The 25,591-nt window shown below is 44.7% G+C and overlaps 1 protein-coding gene and 1 long non-coding RNA gene across 3 annotated transcripts; both read right to left on the bottom strand.

Annotated features, from left to right (window-relative positions):
* Positions 1–10,404: 10,404 nt before the first annotated feature.
* LOC115204543 (uncharacterized) lies at positions 10,405–12,401 on the bottom strand. Its single transcript, XR_003880382.1, has 2 exons — positions 12,363–12,401; positions 10,405–12,260 (listed from the first exon to the last, which is right to left on the bottom strand). It is a non-coding gene; the product is annotated as an uncharacterized LOC115204543 (long non-coding RNA).
* A 448-nt stretch (positions 12,402–12,849) lies between these two features.
* LOC115204542 (RAC-beta serine/threonine-protein kinase) lies at positions 12,850–25,186 on the bottom strand. 2 transcript variants are annotated; one of them, XM_029770207.1, is made up of 14 exons: positions 24,907–25,185; positions 20,007–20,162; positions 19,660–19,788; positions 19,262–19,373; positions 18,903–19,050; positions 18,469–18,600; positions 17,926–17,991; positions 17,297–17,365; positions 16,086–16,208; positions 15,638–15,766; positions 14,898–15,112; positions 13,748–13,835; positions 13,129–13,231; positions 12,850–13,012 (listed from the first exon to the last, which is right to left on the bottom strand). In XM_029770207.1, the coding sequence occupies exons 2-14, from the start codon at positions 20,050–20,052 to the stop codon at positions 12,933–12,935; spliced, it is 1,440 nt and encodes a 479-aa protein (XP_029626067.1). In that variant the 5' UTR covers positions 20,053–20,162; positions 24,907–25,185; the 3' UTR covers positions 12,850–12,932. The 2 variants fall into 2 exon arrangements, with proteins under 2 accessions (XP_029626067.1, XP_029626068.1); XM_029770208.1 differs by lacking the exon at positions 12,850–13,012 and adding an exon at positions 13,387–13,473 and having other exon boundaries at positions 24,907–25,186.
* Positions 25,187–25,591: the final 405 nt, after the last annotated feature.

The raw sequence follows: 25,591 nt of genomic DNA, 5'->3' as shown, positions 1-25,591 counted from the left end.
GATACATACTAACTGTTCTCAACGTTAGTGCTCGTGCATGACCTTAACTACACTACTCAAAAAAATAAAGGGAACACTAAAATAACACATCCTAGATCTGAATGAATGAAATAATCTTATTAAATACTTTTTTCTTTAAATAGTTGAATGTGCTGACAACAAAATCACACAAAAAGAATCAATGGAAATCCAATTTATCAACCCATGGAGGTCTGGATTTGGAGTCACACTCAAAATTAAAGTGGAAAACCACACTACAGGCTGATCCAACAAGTCAAAATAAGGCTCAGTAGTGTGTGTGGCCTCCACGTGCCTGTATGACCTCCCTGCAACGCCTGGGAATGCTCCTGATGAGGTGGCGGATGGTCTCCTGAGGGATCTCCTCCCAGACCTGGACTAAAGCATCCGCCAACTCCTGGACAGTCTGTGGTGCAACGTGGCGTTGGTGGATGGAGCGAGACATGATGTCCCAGATGTGCTCAATTGGATTCAGGTCTGGGGAACGGGCGCGCCAGTCCATAGCATCAATGCCTTCCTCTTGCAGGAACTGCTGACACACTCCAGCCACATGAGGTCTAGCATTGTCTTGCATTAGGAGGAACCCATGGCCAACCGCAGCAGCATATGGTCTCACAAGGGGTCTGAGGATCTCATCTCGGTACCTAATGGCAGTCAGGCTACCTCTGGCGAGCACATGGAGGGCTGTGCGGCCCCCCAAAGAAATGCCACCCCACACCATGACTGACCCACCGCCAAACCGGTCATGCTGGAGGATGTTGCAGGCAGCAGAATGTTCTCCACAGCGTCTCCAGACTCTGTCACGTCTGTCACATGTGCTCAGTGTGAACCTGCTTTCACCTGTGAAGAGCACAGGGCGCCAGTGGCGAATTTGCCAATCTTGGTGTTCTCTGGCAAATGCCAAACGTCCTGCACGGTGTTGGGCTGTAAGCACAACCCCCACCTGTGGACGTCGGGCCCTCATACCACCCTCATGGAGTCTGTTTCTGACCGTTTGAGCAGACACATGCACATTTGTGGCCTGCTGGAGGTCATTTTGCAGGGCTCTGGCAGTGCTCCTCCTGCTCCTCCTTGCACAAAGGCGGAGGTAGCGGTCCTGCTGCTGGGTTGTTGCCCTCCTACGGCCTCCTCCATGTCTCCTGATGTACTGGCCTGTCTCCTGGTAGCGCCTCCATGCTCTGGACACTACGCTGACAGACACAGCAAACCTTCTTGCCACAGCTCGCATTGATGTGCCATCCTGGATGAGCTGCACTACCTGAGCCACTTGTGTGGGTTGTAGACTCCGTCTCATGCTACCACTAGAGTGAAAGCACCGCCAGCATACAAAAGTGACCAAAAAATCAGCCAGGAAGCATAGGAACTGAGAAGTGGTCTGTGGTCACCACCTGCAGAACCACTCCTTTATTGGGGGTGTCTTGCTAATTGCCTATAATTTCCACCTGTTGTCTATTCCATTTGCACAACAGCATGTGAAATGTATTGTCAATCAGTGTTGCTTCCTACGTGGACAGTTTGATTTCACAAAAGTGTGATTGACTTGGAGTTACATTGTGTTGTTTAAGTGTTCCCTTTATTTTTTTGAGCAGTATATTTTAATTTGAAACCATATAGGGTCAAATTCATCCCTTTAAAGCCCATGGGGAATATACAACACTTCAAAAAGCAAGTGCTGTAGACTCTAGTTTGGTCTTATCTTGATTATTGTCCTGTGGTCATGTGGTCCAGTGCTGCAAAGAAAGACCTAGTTAAGCTGCAGCTGTTCCAGAACAGAACAGCACGTCTTGCTCTTCATTTTAATCAGTGGCCTAATATAAATTCTATCCATGCCAGTCTCTTTTGGCTAAGAGTTGAGGAGAGACTGACTGCATCACTTCTTCATTATATAAGAAACATTGTGTTGAAAATTCCAAATTGTTTGCATAGTCAACTTACACAGCTCTGACACACACACACTTACCCCAGCAGACATACCACCAGGGGTCTTTTCACAGTCCCCAAATCCAGAACAAATTCAAGAAAGAGTACAGTATTATATAGAGCCATTATTGCATGGAACTCCTTTCCCATCTCATATTGCTCAAATGAACAGCAAACCTGGTTTTAAAAAGCAGATAAAGCAACAGCTCATGGCACAACGCCTCTCCCCTATTTGACCTATATATTTTGTGTTTATAGTTTATTATTTTATTTATTTCACCTTTATTTAACCAGGTAGGCAAGTTGAGAACAAGTTCTCATTTACAATTGCGACCTGGCCAAGATAAAGCAAAGCAGTTCGACAACATACAACATACAGAAACACAGAGTTACACATGGAGTAAAACAACATACAATCAATGATACAATGAACAGAACAGGGCTCCGGGCAGCTGAGCGGAAATGGAGGAAAACTCGCCTCCTTGCGGACCTGGCATCCTTTCACGCCCTCCTCTCTACATTTTCCTCTTCTGTCTCTGCTGCTAAAGCCACTTTCTACCACTCTAAATTCCAAGCATCTGCCTCTAGCCCTAGGAAGCTCTTTGCTACCTTCTCCTCCCTCCTGAATCCTCCTCCCCCCCTCCTCTCTCTCTGCGGATGACTTCGTCAACCATTTTGAAAAGAAGGCTGATGACATCCGATCCTCGTTTGCTAAGCCAAACGACACCGCTGGTCCTGCTCACACTGCCCTACCCTGTGCTTTGACCTCTTTCTCCCCTCTCTCTCCAGATGAAATCTCGCGTCTCGTGACGGCCGGCCGCCCAACAACCTGCCCACTTGACCCTATCCCCTCCTCTCTTCTCCAGACCATTTCCGGAGACCTTCTCCCCTACCTCACCTCGCTCATCAACTCATCCTTGACCGCTGGCTACGTCCCTTCCGTCTTCAAGAGAGCGAGAGTTGCACCCCTTCTGAAAAAACCTACACTCGATCCCTCCGATATCAACAACTACAGACCAGTATCCCTTCTTTCTTTTCTCTCCAAAACTCTTGAACGTGCCGTCCTTGGCCAGCTCTCCTGCTATCTCTCTCAGAATGACCTTCTTGATCCTAATCAGTCAGGTTTCAAGACTGGGCATTCAACTGAGACTGCTCTTCTCTGTGTCACGGAGGCTCTCCGCACTGCTAAAGCTAACTCTCTCTCCTCTGCTCTCATCCTTCTAGACCTATCTGCTGCCTTTGATACTGTGAACCATCAGATCCTCCTCTCCACCCTCTCCGAGCTGGGCATCTCCGGCGCGGCCCACGCTTGGATTGCGTCCTACCTGACAGGTCGCTCCTACCAGGTGGCGTGGCGAGAATCTGTCTCCGCACCACGTGCTCTCACCACTGGTGTCCCCCAGGGCTCTGTTCTAGGCCCTCTCCTATTCTCACTATACACCAAGTCACTTGGCTCGGTCATATCCTCACATGGTCTCTCCTACCATTGCTACGCAGACGACACACAATTAATCTTCTCCTTTCCCCCTTCTGATAACCAGGTGGCGAATCGCATCTCTGCATGTCTGGCAGACATATCAGTGTGGATGACGGCTCACCACCTCAAGCTGAACCTCGGCAAGATGGAGCTGCTCTTCCTCCCGGGGAAGGACTGCCCGTTCCATGATCTCACCATCACGGTTGACAACTCCCTTGTGTCCTCCTCCCAGAGTGCTAAGAACCTTGGCATGACCCTGGACAACACCCTGTCGTTCTCCACTAACATCAAGGCGGTGACCCAATCCTGTAAGTTCATGCTCTACAACATTCGCGGAGTACGACCCTGCCTCACACAGGAAGCGGCGCAGGTCCTAGTCCAGGCACTTGTCATCTCCCGTCTGGATTACTGCAACTCGCTGTTGGCTGGGCTCCCTGCCTGTGCCATTAAACCCCTACAACTCATCCAGAACACCGCAGCCCGTCTGGTGTTCAACCTTCCCAAGTTCTCTCACGTCACCCCGCTCCTCCGCTCTCTCCACTGGCTTCCAGTTGAAGCTCGCATCCGCTACAAGTCCATGGTGCTTGCCTACGGAGCTGTGAGGGGAACGGCACCTCCGTACCTTCAGGCTCTGATCAGGCCCTACACCCAAACAAGGGCACTGCGTTCATCCACCTCTGGCCTGCGCCTCCCTACCTCTGAGGAAGCACAGTTCCCGCTCAGCCCAGTCAAAACTGTTCGCTGCTCTGGCACCCCAATGGTGGAACAAGCTCCCTCACGACGCCAGGACAGCGGAGTCAATCACCACCTTCCAGAGACACCTGAAACCCCACCTCTTTAAGGAATACCTGGGATAGGATAAAGTAATCCTTCTAACCCCCCCCCCCCCCAAAAGATTTAGATGCACTATTGTAAAGTGGTTGTTCCACTGGATATCATAAGGTGAATGCACCAATTTGTAAGTCGCTCTGGATAGGAGCGTCTGCTAAATGACTTAAATGTAAATGTTAAATGTAGAAAAAAATAAGACTATATACAATGTGAGCAAATGATGTGAGATAAGGGAGGTAAAGGCAAAAAAGTAAAAAGTAAAACACTGGAATGGTAAATTTGTAATTTGAAGAAAGTTCAAAGTTCAAATATAAATAATATGGTGCAAAGGAGCAAAATAAATAAAATAAATAAATACAGTAGGGGAAGAGGTAGTAGTTTGGGCTAAATTATAGATGGGCTATGTACAGGTGCAGTGATCTGGGAGCTGCTCTGATAGCTGGTGCTTAAAGCTATTGAGGGAGATAAGTGTTTCCAGTTTCAGAGATTTTTATAGTTCGTTCCAGTCATTGGCAGCAGAGAACTGGAAGGAGAGACGACCAAAGGAGGAGTTGGCTTTAGGGGTGACCAGAGAGATATACCTGCTGGAGCGCGTGCTACAGGTGGGTGCTGCTATGGTGACCAGTGAGCGGAGATAAGGGGGGACTTTACCTAGCAGGGTCTTGTAGATGACCTGGAGCCAATGTGTTTGGCGACGATTATGAAGCGAAGGCCAGCCAACGAGAGCGTACAGGTCGCAGTGGTGGGTAGTATATGGGACTTTGGTGACAAAACGGATGGCACTGTGATAGACTGCATCCAACTTGTTGAGTAGGGTATTGGAGGCTATTTTGTAAATGACATCGCCGAAGTCGAGGATTGGTAGGGTGGTCAGTTTTACGAGGGTATGTTTGGCAGCAGAAGTGAAGGATGCTTTGTTGCAAAATAGGAAGCCAATTCTAGATTTAACTTTGGATTGGAGATGATTGATGTGAATCTGGAAGGAGAGTTTACAGTCTAACCAGACACCTAGGTATTTGTAGTTGTCCACAAATTCTAAGTCAGAACCGTCCAGAGTAGTGATGCTGGACAGGCGGGCAGGTGCAGGCAGCGATCGGTTGAAGAGCATGCATTTAGTTTTACTTGTATTTAGGAGCAGTTAGAGACCACGGAAGGAGAGTTGTATGGCATTGAAGCTCGTCTGGAGGGTTGTTAACACAGTGTCCAAAGAAGGGCCAGAAGTATACAGAATGGTGTCATCTGCGTAGAGGTGGATCAGAGATTCACCAGCAGCAAGAGCGACATCATTGACGTATACAGTGAAAAGAGTTGGCCCAAGAATTGAACCCTGTGGTACCCCATAGAGACTGCCAGAGGTCCGGACAGCAGGCCCTCTGATTTGACACACTGAACTCTATCAGAGAAGTAGTTGGTGAACCAGGCGACGCAATCGTTTGAGAAACCAAGGCTACTGAGTCTGCCGATGAGGATGTGGTGATTAACAGAGTCAAAAGCTTTGGCCAGGTCAATGAATACGGCAGCACAGTATTGTTTCTTAGCGATGGCGGTTACGATGTCGTTTAGGACCTTGAGCGTGGCTGAGGTGCACCCATGACCAGCTCTGAAACCAGATTGCATAGTGGAGAGGGTGCGGTGGGATTCGAAATGGTCGGTAATCTGTTTGTTGACTTGGCTTTCGAAGACCTTAGAAAGGCAGGGTAGGATGGATATAGGTCTGTAGCAATTTGGGTCAAGAGTGTCACCTCCTTTGAAGAGGGGGATGACAGCAGCTGCTTTCCAATCTATGGGAATCTCAGACGACACGAAAGAGAGGTTGAACAGGCTAGTAATAGGGGTTGCAATAATTTCGGCAGATAATTTTAGAAAGAAAGGGTCCAGATTGTCCAGCCCAGCTGATTTGTAGGGGTCCAGATTTTGCAGCTCTTTCAGAACATCAGCTGAATGGATTTGGGAGAAGGAGAAATGGGGGAGGCTTGGGCGAGTAGCTGTGGGGGGTGCAGTGCTGTTGAATGCAGTAGGGGTAGTTAGGTGGAAAGCATGGCCAGCCGTAGAAAAATGCTTGTGTTGTATGTGTGTAGTATGTGTTGATATGCTTGTGTAGTATGTGTTGATATGTAGGCTGTGTGTGCCATTTAAAAATGTATGTAGTTCTGTCCTTGAGCTGTTCTTGTCTATTACTGTTCTGTATTATGTCATGTTTTCTCCAGGAAGAGAAGCTGCCACTTCCGTAACAGCTAATGGGGTCCTAATAATATTCCAAATACCAAAAGTGCCCGTTACCAAAAACCCAAGTGTGGATAGCACTTGGATGTGCACCTGAATGGCATGTGTTTGCCTTTTTAAAGTAGGTTTTAAGTCATCGCAAAAATATTAAGAGATTGGTTTTGAGAAACAATATCTGATGAGCCAAATCTGTACTTTCTGCAAAAAAAGTCCCACCTATAAAACCCATCTGTCTCTAAAACCACGCTCTCTATGAAATGAAGCATGCCAAATCTTCCAATAGACCAAGATCAACCATCTCTCATTCGATTTCCCATTATCTCAGTTTTTTCTAGTATGTCTACAATGGTTTCACTTTCCTACAGGTCTCTAATTTAACAAATTATTGTACATTATGTGGATTATTATTGTAACAAATGCACCGATGTAGTCAAATTATATGATATAGTCTGTCAAGATAGGATGCATGAATTCACAATGGAAATTCAATGAAATCGAAAAATTATTGAATTATTTATTTCACATTTTGTTATGTTACATCCTTATTCTAAAAAGGATTAAATTGTTTTTTTCCCTCATCAATCTACACACAATATCCTGTAACAAAGCAAAAACAGTATTTTAGATTTTTTTAAATATAAAAACTGAAATATCACATTTACATGTATTCAGACCCTTTAGTCAGTACTTTGTTGAAGCACATTTGGCAGTGATTACAGCCTCAAGTCTTCTTGGGTATGATGCTACAAGTTTGGCACACCTGTATTTGGGGAGTTTCTCTCATTCTTCTCTGCAACTCTGTCAGGTTGGATGGAGCTATTTTCAGGTCTCTCCAGAGATATTCGATTGGGTTCAAGTCCGGGCTCTGGCTTGGCCACTCAAGGACATTCAGAGCCTTGTCCTAAAGTCACATCTGCGTTGACTTGGTTGTGTGCTTAGGGTCATTGTCATGTTGGAAGGTGAACCTTCGCCCCAGTCTGAGGTCCTGAGCACTCTGGAGCAGGTTTTCATCAAGGATCTCTCTGTACTTTTCCACGTTCATCTTCCCCCGATCCTGACTAGTCTCCCAGTCCCTGCCGCTGAAAAACATGCCCACAGCATGATGCTGCCACCACGCTTCACCGTAGGGATGGTGCCAGGTTTCCTCAAGACATGACGCTTGGCATTCAGTCCAAAGAGTTCAATCTTGGTTTCATCAAACCAAAGAATCTTGGCCTGAGAGTCCTTTAGGTGCCTTTTGGCAAACTCCAAGCAGGTGGTCATGCGCCTTTTACTGAGGAGGGGCTTCTGTCTGGCCACTCTACCATAAAGGCCTGATTGGTGGAGTGCTGCAGAGATGGTTGTCCTTCTGGAAGTTTCTCCCATCTCTACAGAGGAACTCTGGAGCTCTGTCAGAATGACAATCGGGTTGGTGGTCACCTCCCTGACCAAGGCACTTCTCCCCCGACTGCTTAGTTTGGCCGGGCGGCCAGCTCTAGGAAGAGTCTTGGTGGTTCCAAACTTCTTTCATTTAACAATGATGGAGGCCACTGTAATCTTGGGGACCTTCAATGCTGCAGAAATGTTTTGGTACCCTTCTCCAGATCTGTATCTCGACACAATCCTGTCTTGGCACTCTACGTACATTCCTTCGACATCATCCCTTGGTTTTTGCTCTGACATGCACTGTCAACTGTGAGACCTTATATAGACGGGGGTGTGCCTTTCCAAATCATGTCCAATCAATAGAATTTGCCACAGGTGGACTCCAATCAAGTTGTAGAAACATCTCAAGGATGATCAATGCAAACAGGATGCACTTGAGTTCAATTTCGAGTCTCATAGCAAAGGGTCTGAATACTTATGTAAATAAGGTATTTGTTTTTTTATGTTGAATAAATTAGCAAATATTTCTAAAAACCTGTTTTCGCTTTGTGATTATGGGGTATTATGTGTAGATTAATGAGGGGAAAAAATATTTAATCTATTTTAGAACAAGGCTGTAATGTAACAAAATGTGAAAAAAGTCAAGGGGTCTGAATACTTTCCGAATGCACTGTATTTTCCCCATTCACTAGACTACGCTTGACAAGCAGTTGCCTTATTCCGCCACTCCACCACACTCTCAAGAAAACATTCATATTGATAAATCTTACACTTTGTGTGGAAATAAAACTACTCATGATTTACCCACAGATTTGTGGTCCCAGTTGCACAGTGAGGGATTCAGACCCAGAACCCTGAGCTTAGTGATGAGCTTGGAGGGTACTATGGTGGCTGAGCTGCAGTCGAAGAACAACATTCTTACATACAGTACCAGTCAAAAGTTTGGGCACCTACTCATTCCAGGGTTCTACATTGTAGAATAGTAGTGAAGACATCAAAACTATGAAATAACACATGGAATCATGTAGTAACCAGAAAAGTGCTAAACAAATCTAAATATATTTCATATGAGACTCTTCAAAGTAGCCACCCTTTGCCTTGACTACAGCTTTGCACACTCTTGGTATTCTCTCAGCCATCTTCATGAGGTAGTCACCTGGAATGCATTTCAATTAACAGGTGTGCCTTGTTAAAAGTTTGTGGAATTTCTTTCCTTAATACAGTTGAGCCAATCACTTTGAAAGTTTCTTCAAGGGCAGTTGCAAAAACCATCATGCGTTATGATTAAACTGGCTCTCATGAGGACCGCCACAGGAAAGGAAGACCCAGAGCTACCTCTGCTGCAGAGAATAAGTTCATTAGTTACCAGCCTCAGAAATTGCAGCACAAATAAATGCTCCACTGAGTTCAAGTAACAGAAATATCTCAACATCAACTGTTCAGAGGAGACTGCGTGAATCAGACCTTCGTGGTCAATTTTCTACAATGAAAACACGACTAAAGGCCACCAATAAGAAGAAGAGACTTGCTTGGGCCAAGAAACACGAGCAATGGACATTAGACCAGTGGAAATCTGACCTTTGGTCTGATGAGTCCAAATTAGAGATTTTTGGTTCCAACCGCCATGTCTTTGTGAGCCACAGAGTAGGTGAACAGTTGATCTCCGCATGTGTGGTTCCCAACGTGAAGCATGGAGGAGGAGGTGTGATGTTGTGGGGGTGCTTTGCTGGTGACACTGTCAGTGATTTATTTAGAATTCAAGGCACACTTAACCAGCATGGCTACCACAGCATTCTGCAGTGATAGGCCATCCTATTTGGTTTCCGCTTAGTGGGACTATCATTTGTTTTTCAACAGGACAATGACCCAACACACCTCCAGGTTGTGTAAGGGTTATTTGACCAATAAGAAGAGTGATGGACTGCTGCATCAGATGACCTGGCTTCTACAATCACCCAACCTCAACCCAATTGAGATGGTTTGGGATGAGTTGGACCACAGAGTGTAGGAAAAACAGCCAACAAGTGCTCAGCATATGTGGGAACTCCAAGACTGTTGGAAAAGCATTCCAGGTGAAGCTGGTTGAGAGAATGCCAAGTGTGCAAAGCTGTCATCAAGGCAAAGGGTGGCTACTTTGAAGAATCTCAAATATATTTTGATTTGTTGAACACTTTTTTGGTTACTACATGATTCCATGTGTTATTTCATAGGTTTTGATGACTTCACTATTATTTTAAAGTAGTAAAATAAAGAAAAACCCTTGAATGAGTAGGTGTGTCCAAACTTTTGACTGGTACTGTAGGTATTTCTCTTGTCCAGGTGGGATAGGGTAACGTGCATTGCAATGGCGATTCTGTCGTCCGTGGATCTGTTGGGGTGGTATGCAAATTGTAGTGGGTCTAGGGTGTCAGTTAAGATGGAGGTGATAAAATCTTTGACTAGCCTATTAAAGCACTTCATGATTACATTATAGCATGCATGTGTATATAGGCAATACAGTACAAATCCAAGCATGCACAGACATACAAGCACACAGCTGTCTCACAAAACACAGTCAGTCAGTCACAAAATACATACAATGGGATCCTTTTAATTGAAATAACTTTAGCGGAAACATACACTTTTTTCTTTCATTGAAATAAACATTTATGAATGTTAAATGAGTAGCAATGTCTTCAAAAGGGGTCAGGGAAACAGTGAGGTGGAAAACAGAACTAGACAAAAACAAAAAAAACAACAATAGTTAGTCTCAGAAACAATTTCCAAACAGCACACAATGGACACAAGGCTCACATGACTACCAGAACATTAGAGAAAAACCTGGATCTCGTTGACCAGTGACTGTCAGCAGTCAGACAGCAGACGAAGAGGAGCAGGCGTGATCACTCCATTCAACACACACCTGGTGTTGTGACCCGAACGGAGCCCCGTCACTGATCCACTCAACACCACCTGTGCGGCCATTTTTGATAGTACAGCAGACGTTTATGACATTTGAAAGAGGAAACGAAGCAACAAAATAACAAGAATAAAACATACAAATCTCATCATTCGAGTAAAAAGAGGTCTGCTTAAGTAACTAAGTGCTAGTCGACCGCTGTAAATCACATGGCTGGTCCGTCTCGATCAAAGACCAGAGGTGTTGAGACAAGTCCTGAATTAAAAACAGGGTTTAAAAATCCGTACCTTCACGCCTTGTACAGTGATTCATTCATACATTTTCTCTGTAGCAACTTTGTGTTCTGTTCACAACGATCCCAGTCAAAAAAGAGAGAGAGAAAAAAAGAGTGCAATACTAGTTAATTTCACTGAATTACAGTTAAAAAGTAGTACTCCCTCCTGCATCGCTTTTTGTAAATCCAGAGTAGGTTTTTGAGCTCTGAGTCGGAAAAACTGTAGTGTGATGTCGCCAATTATTCTACTGATACCGATGCACGTCAGGCTCGCTTACATTTGAGCACTCACACAACTTCACTGACATACGCACACATACAAACACAAAATGCAGACATTCAGTTTTGGTTGTCCCTCCTTTTCTCCAAGCACACAAACACATTGACAGAGAAACAGCTTCATTGTTTACCACCACCGCCCTGCCCAGTAGGACCACTTCAACACTATTGGTAACAGCTAGTTACAGAAAAGAGCACTTGGATAAATCACAGAAATATGACTCCTTATAAACTGTAACAATGAGAGAGAGAAAACTTTGTTTCTCATTTGTGAAAACAAGAATCACTTCAGTGTTTTTTCTTCTATCCAGCAGTGTGAGTGAGTGAGTGGGTGGGTAAGTGTGAGAAGGACGAGGGGGGACAGAGAGGGGAAAAGAGGGAGCGACAGACAAAGAACGAAAATGAGAGAGCGAGAACAAGAAAGAAAGAAAATTGAGTGTAAGAGATCAGTGTCTCAATTCCATCCAAATCAGAGGAGCAGTAGTGTCCTATAGGACCACCTATAGGTCCTAGTCCTCCCTGTGAGGAGCAGTAGTGTCCTATAGGACCACCTATAGGTACTAGTCCTCCCTGTGAGGAGCAGTAGTGTCCTATAGGACCACCTATAGGTCCTAGTCCTCCCTGTGAGGAGCAGTAGTGTCCTATAGGACCACCTATAGGTCCTAGTCCTCCCTGTGAGGAGCAGTAGTGTCCAATAGGACCACCTATAGGTCCTAGTCCTCCCTGTGAGGAGCAGTAGTGTCCTATAGGATCACCTATAGGTCCTAGTCCTCCCTGTGAGGAGCAGTAGTGTCCTATAGGACCACCTATATGTCCTAGTCCTCCCTGTGAGGAGCAGTAGTGTCCTATAGGACCACCTATAGGTCCTAGTCCTCCCTGTGAGGAGCAGTAGTGTCCTATAGGACCACCTATAGGTCCTAGTCCTCCCTGTGAGGAGCAGTAGTGTCCTATAGGATCACCTATAGGTCCTAGTCCTCCCTGTGAGGAGCAGTAGTGTCCTATAGGACCACCTATATGTCCTAGTCCTCCCTGTGAGGAGCAGTAGTGTCCTATAGGATCACCTATAGGTACTAGACCAGGACTGCCCAACCCTCTTCCTGGAGATCTACTGTCCTGCAGGTTCAGAGTCCAACCCTAATTTAGCATATCTGATTCAGCTAGTTAAGGTCTTGTTGAGCAGCTAATTAGTAGAATCAGTTGTGTTAAATTAGGGTTGAACTGAAAACCCACAGGACGGTAGCTCTCCAGGAAGAGGGTTGGGCAGCCCTGTACTAGACCTTCCAGTGAGGAGCAGTAGTGTCTGTTAACGCCACCTATAGGTTATAGTTATCCGTGCGTGGATGATATGCTACTGCTGCTGATGTTGACGACGTGAGGTATTGACTGAGGTCCTGTGCAGTTCACAGGCTGCTGTTGTGCGTGACTGTAGTGTAGGCGGGGTTTGAGCAGACAAGATGGCTGCAAGACTAGGCACTTAAATCCCCGCTGTGACCAGAGATCCATTGGCCTATGTGGAGTCTCAAGCTTGCAGTCTTTTTTTTTTTTTTTTACAAGAAAGTGTGTGTGTGTGTGTGTGTGTGTGTGTGTGGATGAGAGTGTGAGCTGATGCGCTATGCATATCTTCAGTGTGTATGGTAAAGACAGGGTCACTCTCGTATGCTGGCAGAGTAAGAGAACTGGGGGAAGTGTGCTGGCTGGTTGGGGATGCCACAGTCCAGGTTGGTATCTAGAACACGAAGAACACACTCAGTCAACATCACCTCTAACGGCACGCTTGGTGGCATATTGTGTCACACACACACACACACACACACACACACACACACACACACACAAACTCACACTTGTCTGGAGGCGTGACGGTGATGGTCTGTGCCGTGAACTCGTCGTCGAAGTAACGTGTATCAGTCTCTGACGTCACCTGAGGCTTGAAGGGCGGAGTCAGCTGAGGAGGAAGAGAGCGAGCAGTGATTGATTGGCAAATGGTCTGCTTGGCACTCAGCATCAAGAAGGTGTAAGAACCTGCGATAGACTAGTGTCCTGTCCAGGGGGCGTACTTGTATATCAAGCTGCCTCGCGCTACAGAAACAGGCTACTTACTTTACTTATTTATGATGCAAGGTCATTCAGGGATCAGTCAGACGGCAGTCGACGTGGAATTTGTAATATCTGATCTGCACAGCATGACTGCAAAAACGGCGGCAGTTAGCCTAGTGGTTGGGCCAGTAACCGATAGTTTGCTGGATCAAAGCCCCGAGCTGACAAGGTAAAAATCTGTCGTTCTGCCCCTGAACAAGGCAGTTAACCCCCAGTAGGCCGTCATTGTAAATAAGAATTTGTTCTTAACTGACATGCCTAGTTAAATAAAGGTCACATAATTTTTTTTAATCAAAGACCTGGAATGCCACCATTTATTGACTGACTATCAATAGCGCTAAGCTATCAGCCTCCAGTCAATCACCTTTCTATCTACCACGTCCTGCCAGTTGATAGAGGTGAAGAACTTGTGGGACATCACTTCTTTGGCATCATCCGGTCCTCCCCCTAACCTGTCAATAACAAAAATCAGAGGTTACTTCAAATGGTGCACTCACGTTTGCTGCACTGCTTTTCTGAAGAAGAGCATCTCACGTTTTTTTTGTCAGAGAGCCCCAAATTGTGATCATTTTGGTCGCATGTGCTACTGAATGTTTTGCTGTATGACCTGGAATTTTTGGGGGGGAGCACCAGTGTGCCGAGGAAAAGAGAACAAACTGAGCATAAACCGAGCGCTTGTTTCTAGCCCAAACCATTCAAAAGTTATGACCCATATTATCTTCGCTACATTTTTTATTTTGCACAGTGACAGGCCTCATTTTTACATTCACAAACCATCTAACAGGCAACTAAAACTAGTCGCGGGCCGCTAACCATTTGTTAACACCTTGTTCAGTCATGTTACCTCATTATGTTAGCTAGCTAACATCCTGCTAACTTTACCAGTATAAGCAATCATTTGGTGGCACAGAAAGAAATGAAAATGGATAGATTCTACTGGAGATGTGCTTCAAATTAGCTTGAATTCATATAGGCCAAATGTAGACTATACACTGAGTGTACAAAACATTAGGAACACCTAATATTGAGTTGAACCCCCCCTTTTGCCCTCAGAACAGCTTCAATTCGTCGGGGCATGGACTTTACAAGGTGTCGAAAGCATTCCACAGGGATGCCGGCCCATATTGACTCCTTGTTTCCCACAGTTGTGTCAGGTTCAGTTGAAGATACTACTTCAAGTTGTGCTATTTAATAAATATCCATGTTTTCTGAACGAACAAACAGTTTGAGTGTGTACTTTGGACATACAAAGCGTGTGCGCGCACACACACACACTTGTTTAACTAACCTTGTGGGGGGACACAATTGATTCCCATTCAAAATCCTATTTTCCTAACCCTAACCTTTAACCCCTAATCCGAACCTTAACTCAAAACTTCCTAGAAATAGCCTTATTCCTTGTGAGGACTTAGTTTACACACCTTTCTTGAGCAGATACTCAGCCAAACACAAATGGGGTCCTCCCTGAGCAGGCCAGTCAAACGGTCACACCTCCCACCCCTACCCCCACGTACCTTTGCTTGGGATCCTTTTTGAGCAGGCCGGTGAGCAGGGCCCTGCCCTCGGGGGCCAGGTTCTTGGGGAATCGGATCTCCTCCATGAGGATGAGCTCAAAAAGCCGCTCGTGGTCCTGGTTGTAGAAGGGCAGCCGACCGCACATCATCTCGTACATGACCACGCCCAGGCCCCACCAGTCCACCGCCCGGCCGTAGTCGTTGTCCTCCAGCACCTGGACGGGCAGGGAGGGAGGGAGCTTTGTTCACAGTGCAGGCCTTAATGCTCAAAATCAGATAGTTTTTTTGTCTGTCTAATCAACAATTTGCATTGACCAGAATGGATTTGAGTCACTTCAAACTGCCACTTAATGGGGTCTTCAAAAGGAATGTTCCAGAGGCAATCAATTGATAAAATTACCATACAGTATGAGGCATCTTTCTACCTAAACACTCACTTCATTAACATAAAAACAATGGATTATCAGATTATCAAGCCAACTAATCTTAAGGTAATAAATGGCCCCAATAAAAACAAGTGGTTCTTCCAGGAACACCACAGTGAGTCTAAAATGGCCTCTCTCCTTGTCTCACTTCCTGCATTTGTACTGCTACAAAAAGAGAAGACATTTTGCAACGGAAATTGAAAAAGTTATTCCCTATTAGTTTGTGTTTTCTTACGTTTGCTACTTAATGAAAACAACTAAGGTTGTATGACAACTGTGTAGCATGTGCTTGTGCCACTAGCAGAGGGCCCTCACCTCCGGCGCCAGGTACTCCGGAGTGCCGCAGAAGGTCTTCATGGTGGCACCGTCCGTGATGCCCTCCTTACACAGCCCAAAGTCTGTGATTTTAACATGTCCGTCATTGTCCAGCATTAGATTCTCCAGCTGAGAAGATGCAGCGAGACGGATGAGATATTAGAACAGAGTTTCAAACATTATTGAGACAGTTCTAACATTATAGAGAGAATGACAGCCCGTTTGAATAGTTGGAGCGGGGAATTTAACCCTAGTCTCCAGTGCGGAGAGGAATGTGTCTAAGCAGGGTGTGTGGCACCATTATTATCACCATTTAGGAAAATCACATGACTGAAGTATGAAGGCAAAATGTGTTTGTCACTTGGTTCAGGAAAACCCAAATCCTTAGATGAATATGAAAGCAGGACGGGTGACTATGAAAGCAGGACAGAATCTTCACAGTGCCTACCTTCAGGTCCCTGTATACCACGTCACGAGAGTGGAGGTACTCCAACGCAGATACGATCTCAGCGCCATAGAAACGGGCCCGGTCTTCCGTGAACACACGATCCCGAGACAGGTGGAAGAAGAGCTAGAGGGAAGAAGAGAGCAAAAGAGAGTGAAAAAAAGGACGATTCATTTGAGATGTGTTGATATAACACTTTCTCCATTGCTTGAACACTTAATACAGCCCACTAAAATGCATGTGTTTGCCAAAACAACACATCTCTTGCAAAATGCACTTACACAACTTAAAAATACCTTTCACAAAATTAGCCAAATCCATTCAAACGCTATAGTATTTAATTGAATGAGAAGGTTCATGTCACCATTTAGATTTTAGTCATTTAGCAGACGCTCTTATCCAGAGCGACTTACAGTTAGTGCATTCATCTCAAAAGGCCAAGTGTAGCAAAAACATTATTTTACTGTGTTTTATATACATTTCCACACTGAGGTTGAAATAATAATGTAACATTGTCAAAATGATGATAATGCCCTTTAAGTGTGAGAACTGTTTGAAAAGAACACCTGAAATTTCAGCCTGTTTTGGTGGGATGGAGTTTTGGCCTTCCATGGTGACATCACCAGGCAATAAATTAGTTAATAGACCAATTAGAAAGAGAGTTCCAAAATTCTCTGCCAATAACAACTAGTTTTCCCCTCCCCACTCCGACCACTCCCAGACAGTCCTAGCTAAATTTGTGGTTCAGAAATTGCTCTGTTTCTTTTTGACCATTTTAATTGAAAACACAGTAAGATTCTTAAATTGTTACCCAGAAATGAATTGAAATAAAAACAGCTGCATTGGCCCTTTAAGATAGCTAGATGAGACAACCACATATCACAGTCATAGTAACTACTAGCAAAGTCAGTGCAAGTAAGAAAAGACAAGTGCAAAGTAAGATTCACCCTCATCTTAATCCTGGTCCTGGCGACATAAAGGGGTGCACATTTTGGTTTTTGCCGTAGCACTGTTTTGCAAAAAAGTGTCTTGTAATAGAGATTTGTGTCTACTGTTTTGCAAAAAAAGTGTTTATCATTTGCATTTAGTGTGAAAACAATGTGAAATTACAATCTGTTAATTATTGTTTTGGCCATGTGGATCCTAGTGTTCAAGCAATCGAAAAATTGTGTGTGTGTGCTCATGTATATCTGTGTGTACATTGGGACACCCACCTCTCCTCCATTGGCGTATTCCATCACAAAACATAATCGATCATGAGTCTGGAAAGCGTATTTCAGTGTCTGGAAGGGTGGAAGAAGACAATTGATCAATGTCCTCCTATTAGATCAGATGTTTCTTTATCGTCTGATGTTCACAGATATTTGCTTTAAGTACCAGAAAATGCGCTGTGATAAGAAAATATTAACAACAAAAATATAGAGACATATCATAGGCTAGGCATGACAAATACAAATTCATGAAAAAAGGCAAGACAAAAATTACAGCTTTTACCATCAACAGCCCAACTCCAGTCCACCCCAACAGCCCAACTCCAGTCCTCCGGTCCCACCAACAACCCATCTCCAGTCCCACCAACAGCCCATCTCCAGTCCTCCGGTCCCACCGACAGTACACATTTCTGTAGTAAACCCGGACAAGCACGCCTGATTCAACTTCTCAACTAATCATCAATGAGATGAATCAGGGGAGTTTGTGCGGGGCTACAACGGCAAAGTGTGTCGTTAGGGGTACTGGAGGACTGGAGTTGGGAACCACTGCTACACAGGACTATACAGCACGTGTGGGTGTTCTGTTCTGGACCAGCACATGTAATGAGGTGAGAGGAACATGGACCACTCACCGTTAGGAAGGGATGCCGGGTGTTCTGTAACACTCTGCTCTCTGTAACCGTGTGTGCTACCTCGTCCTGGACACACAGATCAGAGAGTCAGCCTTTCACAGCAACACATACATAAGAATACCATCATGGCTCAGTCATTGTCAAATAGATTCCCTCCTTCACAAATCACTGAAGCCAGGATATGTTCAGAAGGTATTACTGGAAACACGAGAGAACACAGGACATTCCAAATTTGGCCATTGGCGGCTTCTCGTACTGGATGAAGCCCAGCGATGCAAGTGTTAAGACAACGTTAAGAAACATAACATAATAGAAACAATTAAAATATATTATAACATAAATATACCACGGCTGTCAGCCAATCAGCATTCAGTGCTCGAACCACCCAGTTTATAAAACAAAATATACCACATACTATGCACAATAAAGAACAATTAAGACTACAGATCAGGCCTAATGCATACGGATCGTCATTCCCCAATAACAAACTGATGGCCAGTAGTCACCACTGTAAAGTGGTAAAGGTTAGGCCTATTTCGTTACCTTAGCGATGATGACCTCCTTGCGCAGGATCTTCATGGCATAGTGCATCCCCGTGGCTTTCTCCTTGACCAGGATCACTTTGCCAAACGTCCCCTTCCCCAGCAGCTTCAGGTAGTCAAAGTCACTCATCGTCTGACAACACAGAAACAGGGTTGGACAATCAACTAGCTTATCCTGGGTGACCCAGCCCAGCCAAACACATTCACAATGGGAAGGATGGACAGTGGTAGTGATGATGAAGTGTGATACTTCACTAAACAGATCAATCCCACACCTGCGCAGGAACAAACCAGGATTCAACCATTGTGGAAGAACAATGTGTGAGTGGTTTATCATGTCATTCAATTAGCATGTATTTGTGTGACTCTTGCCTTTACCTTGTAAGCATTTGTATCTGTCATATGCACAGTATATGTTACTGCACACACACTCACCACCTTGGAGTTGGTCTTGGACATGGCCACCTCCATCTCCTCAATGCTGCTGCTGTCGCTGGGAGAACCAAACAGGTCCATGGGCTCCTCCTCCTCTCGTACCTTCAACCCATTGGCCACCGCCTGGATGGCACGCATCCACCCCTCTCTGACACACACACACACACACACAGTGCAATTACTACACCATAGTGAGCTTGTAGGATTCCTTTGAACCACTAAGTGTTTGTCCATGACACAGACAGAAACATATCCCTCCCTCCACCTCTGTTGACTACTGTTATTCCTCTTCCTCACTGTCTACCTACCCTTTCTATTGGCCCCTTCTCACACCTCAGTTACCCATATCCCCTCCTCACCTCTCTGCATTGCTTTCTACGTGGAAGGTCCTCTCGATGACAGTGGTCCACTGCAGGCAGCGGATAACGAACGTGTTTGGCTTGGGCCGCTCTGTTTTCATCAGTTGGCATTCTGGGACGAAAGAGGAGACAGAAGAGGGATCAAGCCTTACAAATGTTTTAATGCCTCAATCCATTGTTTTTACCTCTGTTGTTTCATTTACAAAGTGAACTGTGAAGACCCCCCAAGCAACATCCAGGCCTGCAAACACCAAAACACTCCATTTAAGTGTTCTGTACAGAGGTGGTGAGAGGACAGCAGGTCCTGCTCTGTAAACCCTGCTACAGAACCAACACTGCACAACACTGAGTCACCTGTGACATCTTCAACAATAGTTTTCACTTTGAGGGACCCTCACCTCCCACTGAGAAATTGTTGAGAGGGGGCAAGCTCTGGTCGGACAGCTCAGGCTTCTCTTTGTAGCCAATGAAGGAGCCGTCACTCTTCAGGATGAAGTAGCGCGGCCTCCAAGTCTTGATGTACTCACCTGTACAGAGAAACAAGTGGGCTTGAGTACACAGCACCCGAATACTCTCATAGCCTAGTCTCTGAGGTTAGCCACAATGCATATTCTATGGCAACTACATAGTTTGGATTAGAATGTGTCGAGACATGTATGGCTTTGTCAGACGATGTTATTGAAATTGTGTTTGAAAGTGATTATATTACATTTGCTGTGAATAATAAGAAACGGAGGGTCCTCACCTCTCTTGTGGAGCCATCCTTCCCTGACTACGCTGGCCTCATTCATAGTGAAGGGTGGAAAGCTTGTGGAAGGGGGTAGAGGTGGGGAATGGGAGGGGGGCCTGGGTAACTTTTGGACTGGTCAGTAGGATGTCAGTGTAAACATTGCCCCAGCACCTAGAAAACACAACATGAGAGAATATTAAATGACAGGTAGCCTACATGTGTTTGCAAGACATAGCCTACACAGACTACGAAGAGATGAGCAGAGATTAACAGTGTTTCGCATGCAAGATGATTTTCCCGGCAAAAATATTACTGGCACCTAACCTGTCTGGCTGAATGACAAAAAACTAACTTTTATGAAACATAGCTTGTATTTGACAATGGGGCAAAACGAGGGGTGTAGTGCTGCCGGGGCGTGGAGGAGTGGCGCGCCCTCACTGTTTTCTATTGGAGAATACACAGAGCTGGTAAAACTATTTCTGGAAAATGTATTCTGATAAATTATATTACCACAAAAAGTCCATGAAAAACAATAATTTAGGTTTCTTCCCTGTGCTCTCACTACGGTGGCAACAATGATTAAGAACTATAGGCTACATGTGTGCGATGCGGAGGCCCGTTAGTTTTGATTGGCCAAAGTGGTCAAGCATCTAAGAAAAACAAATCCTAATTCACAGTGGGTCTGCCTTGACGCTCATAAAACTCCACGGACCCCCTCTTGCGCAGTGGAACCCAGAACGATTTGTGACCACTTGGTTATGGTGACACCGTTCTGCCGAGGACATCCAACCAGGTGGCCACCGCAAAGCCCTCTCTGGTAGTTGCTGTGTTTGGGATATCTAGCCTACATTGGATATTGGTTGAGATGCAGGTCCCGTTCTACACTAAACAAGAATATAAAACGCAGCATGTAAAGTGTTGGTGCCATGTTTCATGAGCTGAAATAAAAGATCCCAGTAATGTAACATACGCACAAAAAGCATATTTATCTCAAATATTTTGCACAAATTTGTGTACATCCCTGTTAGTGAGCATTTCTCCTTTGCCAAGATAATCCATCCCACCTGACAGCTGTGGCATATCAACAAGCTGATTAAACGGCATGATCATTACACAGGTGCACCTTGTGCTGGGGACAATAAAAGGCCACTCAAATGTGCAGTTTTGACACACAACACAATGCCACAGATGTCTCAAATTGAGAGAGCGTGCAATTGGCATGCAGAATTCAGTAATGTCCACCAGAGCTGTTGCCAGACAACAATGTTCATTTCTCTACTATATTCCGCCTCCAACGTCATTTTAGAGAATTTGGCAGTACGTCCAACCGACCTCACAACCGCAAACCAGGTGTAACCACGCCAGCCCAGGACCTCCACATCTGGCTTCTTCACCTGTGGGATGCTCTGAGACGAGCCACCCGGACAGGTGATGAAACTGTGGGTTTGCACAACTGAAGAATTTCTGCACAAACTGTCAGAAACAGTCTCAGGTAAGCTCATCTGCGTGCTCGTCATCCTCACAAGGGTCTTGACCTGACTGCAGTTCAGCGTCGTAACCAACTTCAGTGGGCAAATGCTCACCCTCGATGGCCACTGGCACGCTGGAGAAGAGTGCTCTTCATGGATGAATCCAGGTTTCAACTGTACCGGGCAGATGGCAGACCACGTGTATGGCGTCATGAGGGTGAGCTGATGTCAGCGTTGTGAACAGAGTGCCCCATGGTGGCGGTGGGGTTATGGTATGGGCAGGCATAAGCTATGGACAACGAACACAATTGTATTTTATCGATGGCAATTTGAATGCACCGAGATACTGTGACGGATCCTGAGGCCTGTTGTCATGCCATTAATTCGCCCCAATCACCTCATGTTTCAGCATGATAATGCACAGCCCCATGTCGCAAGGATCTGTACACAATTCCTGGAAGCAGAAAATGTCCCAGTTCTTCCATGGCCTACATACTCACCAGACATGTCCCCCATTGAGCATGTTTAGGATGCTCTGGATCAACGCGTACGACAGCGTGTTCCAGTTCCTGCCAACATCCAATAACTTCACACAGTCATTGAAGAGGAGTGGGACGACATTCCACAATCAACAGCCTGATCAACTCTACGCGAAGGAGATGTTTTGCGCTGCATGAGGTAAATGGTGGTCACACCAGATACTGACAGGTTCTGATCCACTCCCCTGTTTTTTTTAAGGCACCTGTGACCAACAGATACATATCTATATTTCCAGTCATGTGAAATTCATAGATTAGAGCCCAATTAATTTATTTCAATTGACTGATTTCCTTATATGAACTGTAACTCTGTAAAATCAAATATATTTTTGTTCAGTGTAGCTTGATATGTCAGGGTGGGCAATTGGAAGTTTGATTTGGGCCAAGTTGGAAGTAATAATGCATTTAGGTTATAGTTTATTGAGATGAATACACCACACCAAAAGCTTGATTTTATGGCTGTTTTAAAACACATTTCCCACAATTCTCAGTAGTAATAAGTTATGTTCACTACTTGGTCAATTGATAGCATGTTTAACATACGCAAATAAATTCAATGAATTGATAGTTCACCTCTGTTTTCTTTTATTCTGTAATAGGGAACACTGTAACCATGTGTTTAAGCTAATCAAATCAACATGTATTTTGATACAAAGCTACACAATACAATGACATGCCTACTTGCAATGAAGCTCTCCTTGCAAACAGTGCAATGATATCAAGCTATATATATATTTACATTAGGATATAGCCTACAAATAGCTATACCATTTAGTTGTAGGCCTATTAGGCTATAGGACTACTGCAAATGATTGTTGTTTGTTCCTGAACTGGCCGGATGGCAGACCAATCCTTCACAAATTGGTTCAACTTCTTTAACATCATTGCACGATCCAGGAGCTGTCCTTTCAGCACCATTGCAGGGCGCTCATCTCATCAAGATCGGTTGCCTATGGCTAATAGTCATACTCATCACTTATTGTTATTACAAATAGAAAATGCACTTCTCACAACGGTGCTCATTTAGTAAAGTTAGATCAAAGCCGAAACAACGTCTAGCAATATCACAATTATTAATGAGCATTTTACATAACAAAACCAAATATAAATCCATAGCACAGTAGGCCTATAATAATAATAAAGTTACCGTTACACCAAAAACACGTACCGTAATTTATAACGAGATTTTAGGACGGTTAGCTGAAGTTGAATAGTCAACAAAAAACTTGCATGAGCCAAAACAGAACCCACCACTAGGCTGGATATATGCATTGATTGAAACAAAATACAAGACTAATAGTTTGTTAACACCATCTGCTCTAATTCTCTCACGAAACAATAGTCATTCAAGAATATCTAAATGCATATTCCCGTGAAACTGATTGAGATCAATGAAATGATTGGCATGGAGATTAAGTTTGAACGTTTCACCGGTAAAAGGTGAATAATTATAATTCAAGATTGACAGTTATGATGGCCCATTTGGAAATTAGGTGGCCTATGCCTAACTTGGTGTTGGAGGATATTAAAAAACTATAATGTTTTTGAGCCAATGTGTGTGGGCATAGGCAGACGTTGCAATTGGAGGATGCATTGTACATAATGATAGGCTATTCAATTGTTTACATTGTTACAAGTATGACGTATATTTTTAAAACGCGCTCCCTCATCTAAAAAAAACAAACAAAAAAAAAACAGCACTATACCACTGGGCAAGACTTGTGCTGCAATAACAGATAATGCTCCTTTAAAAACAACTGGGAACTCGTTAATCTCCGACTTCACTGCGTTCAAGACAACTGGGAACTCGGAAAAACGAGCTCCGACTGGGAAAAATATTTTTCTAACGGTCATCCAACTCGGAATTCCAACTAGGGAACTAATGCCTCTTTCTATAGCTCTGACTTTCCGACCTGAAGATCAATGACTTCATGACTTTACCTCGTATTTTTCCGAGTTCCCAGTTGTCTTGAAAGCACCAATGGATCAGAGAAACGTGCCAGTGGGTACCAGCAAGCACACCAGCACAGCGGGATCAAGTTTTGCAATGCAATGGGTGTACAGAGCGCATACGACATCGAATTGGCCAGCTAGGTAGGCGCCTAGCAGACACGCAAATCAGCTGTCAAACCTATAGCTAACTAAAACCTGTTTTACTTGAGAGCTAGCTAGCTACTCAGGACAGGCTGAAACTTGATATCTATATACAGATATCTGGAGCGCAATGACTAATCAATAACTGCTATTTTGTTGACAATCAATGTGTAATGGATCGACGATGGTGCATCTGACTGTAGCTAGCTATAATAAGAATAGCATATGAAATTTACTTAAATAGATGGGGTCAAATTGAAATGGCAAGGCACAAACGGTCTGAATATCTCTAACTAGCTAGGTCAGCTAATCACGTTGTTGGTAAACAGCTCACACGACACTAACTTTAGTATCATCATCATAGCAACTAGCTAACGTTAGCAAGTTAGCAATCTGTTAGCTGGTAAGTCCAGCTTCAACTCTGAACAGGGACTGACAACAACACCTGTCACTTTTCCATCCGCAACTGAAACTTAAACGTACACGTAACTTCTTACAACTTCACTTTCCCATTTACTCTTTATCAAGGACCTAGTTAGCCCATATTGTAAACAAACAGAAGAAACCTCTATTATAACCTTTGACGTTAGCTAGCTAGCTACGCTAGGTTCCATTTGCTCCCCACCATGGTCATGGCCTCTAGAGAATAAGTAGACACCGATCAACCCTGTCTGTTCCTCGAGTACGATATGGGAATGGCCCACCGTCTAACTATCTCTGTGCAACAAGGACGTCTCAGAATGGTTGTTTTCAGCAAGTTATCTATCCTGCACCTTTTATCCCGGTGTAGCTAACGTTAGCTAGTTACGTTACCTGAGTTTCGCCTGCTTGCTGCAGTGGTGTGTTTACGAAGAGGGTGCACTAGTATGAGCCGTAAAGAACATATACATGCGTATTTATACGCTGTTTTCTCACTTAGCCCCACGTTGTTCTTGTTTATTTGACAAACTCAATCCAGTACAGATACAATCTTTGTTACAGGCCATCCAAGAAGGAATCCCAATAAGGCAACAACAACAAAACAAAAAAAGTACGTAGTTGGGACACGTTGTGCGTCAGCCCGAGCAGATATCCCCCTATGTCTGGGCCCGTGGCGAAACGGCCGTGCTATATGGGATCCTTGGGACGTCCCTACCCCATTTAAATTGACATTTAAAATGGTTAGGATAAGGGTTAAGGCAGTGTTTCCCAAACTCGGTCCTTGATTATTAGCGTTGATTATTAGTGCTAGGGCAAAAAACATGCTCCCCTTGGGGTCCAAGGATCGAGTTTGGGAAACCCTGGGATAAGGTTAGGGTTAGGTAATGGTTATGGTTAAGGGTAGAGGTTGAGTTTGGGGTTAGGATAGGGACGTCCCAAGGATCTCGGATTACACGGGACCGTTTCGCCAGGGCCCAGACATATAGGGGGACAACTGCTCAGGCTGACGCAACACATTCACACACATCTCCACCCAGGGAGTCGTCCCATACTTCTACAATTTCAAGGAAGACACCGA

This window comes from Salmo trutta, chromosome 12 (assembly GCF_901001165.1).
Source record: "Salmo trutta chromosome 12, fSalTru1.1, whole genome shotgun sequence".
In the NCBI taxonomy this organism is placed as follows: domain Eukaryota; kingdom Metazoa; phylum Chordata; class Actinopteri; order Salmoniformes; family Salmonidae; genus Salmo; species Salmo trutta.
This window is presented reverse-complemented; position numbering and strand designations above follow the sequence as displayed.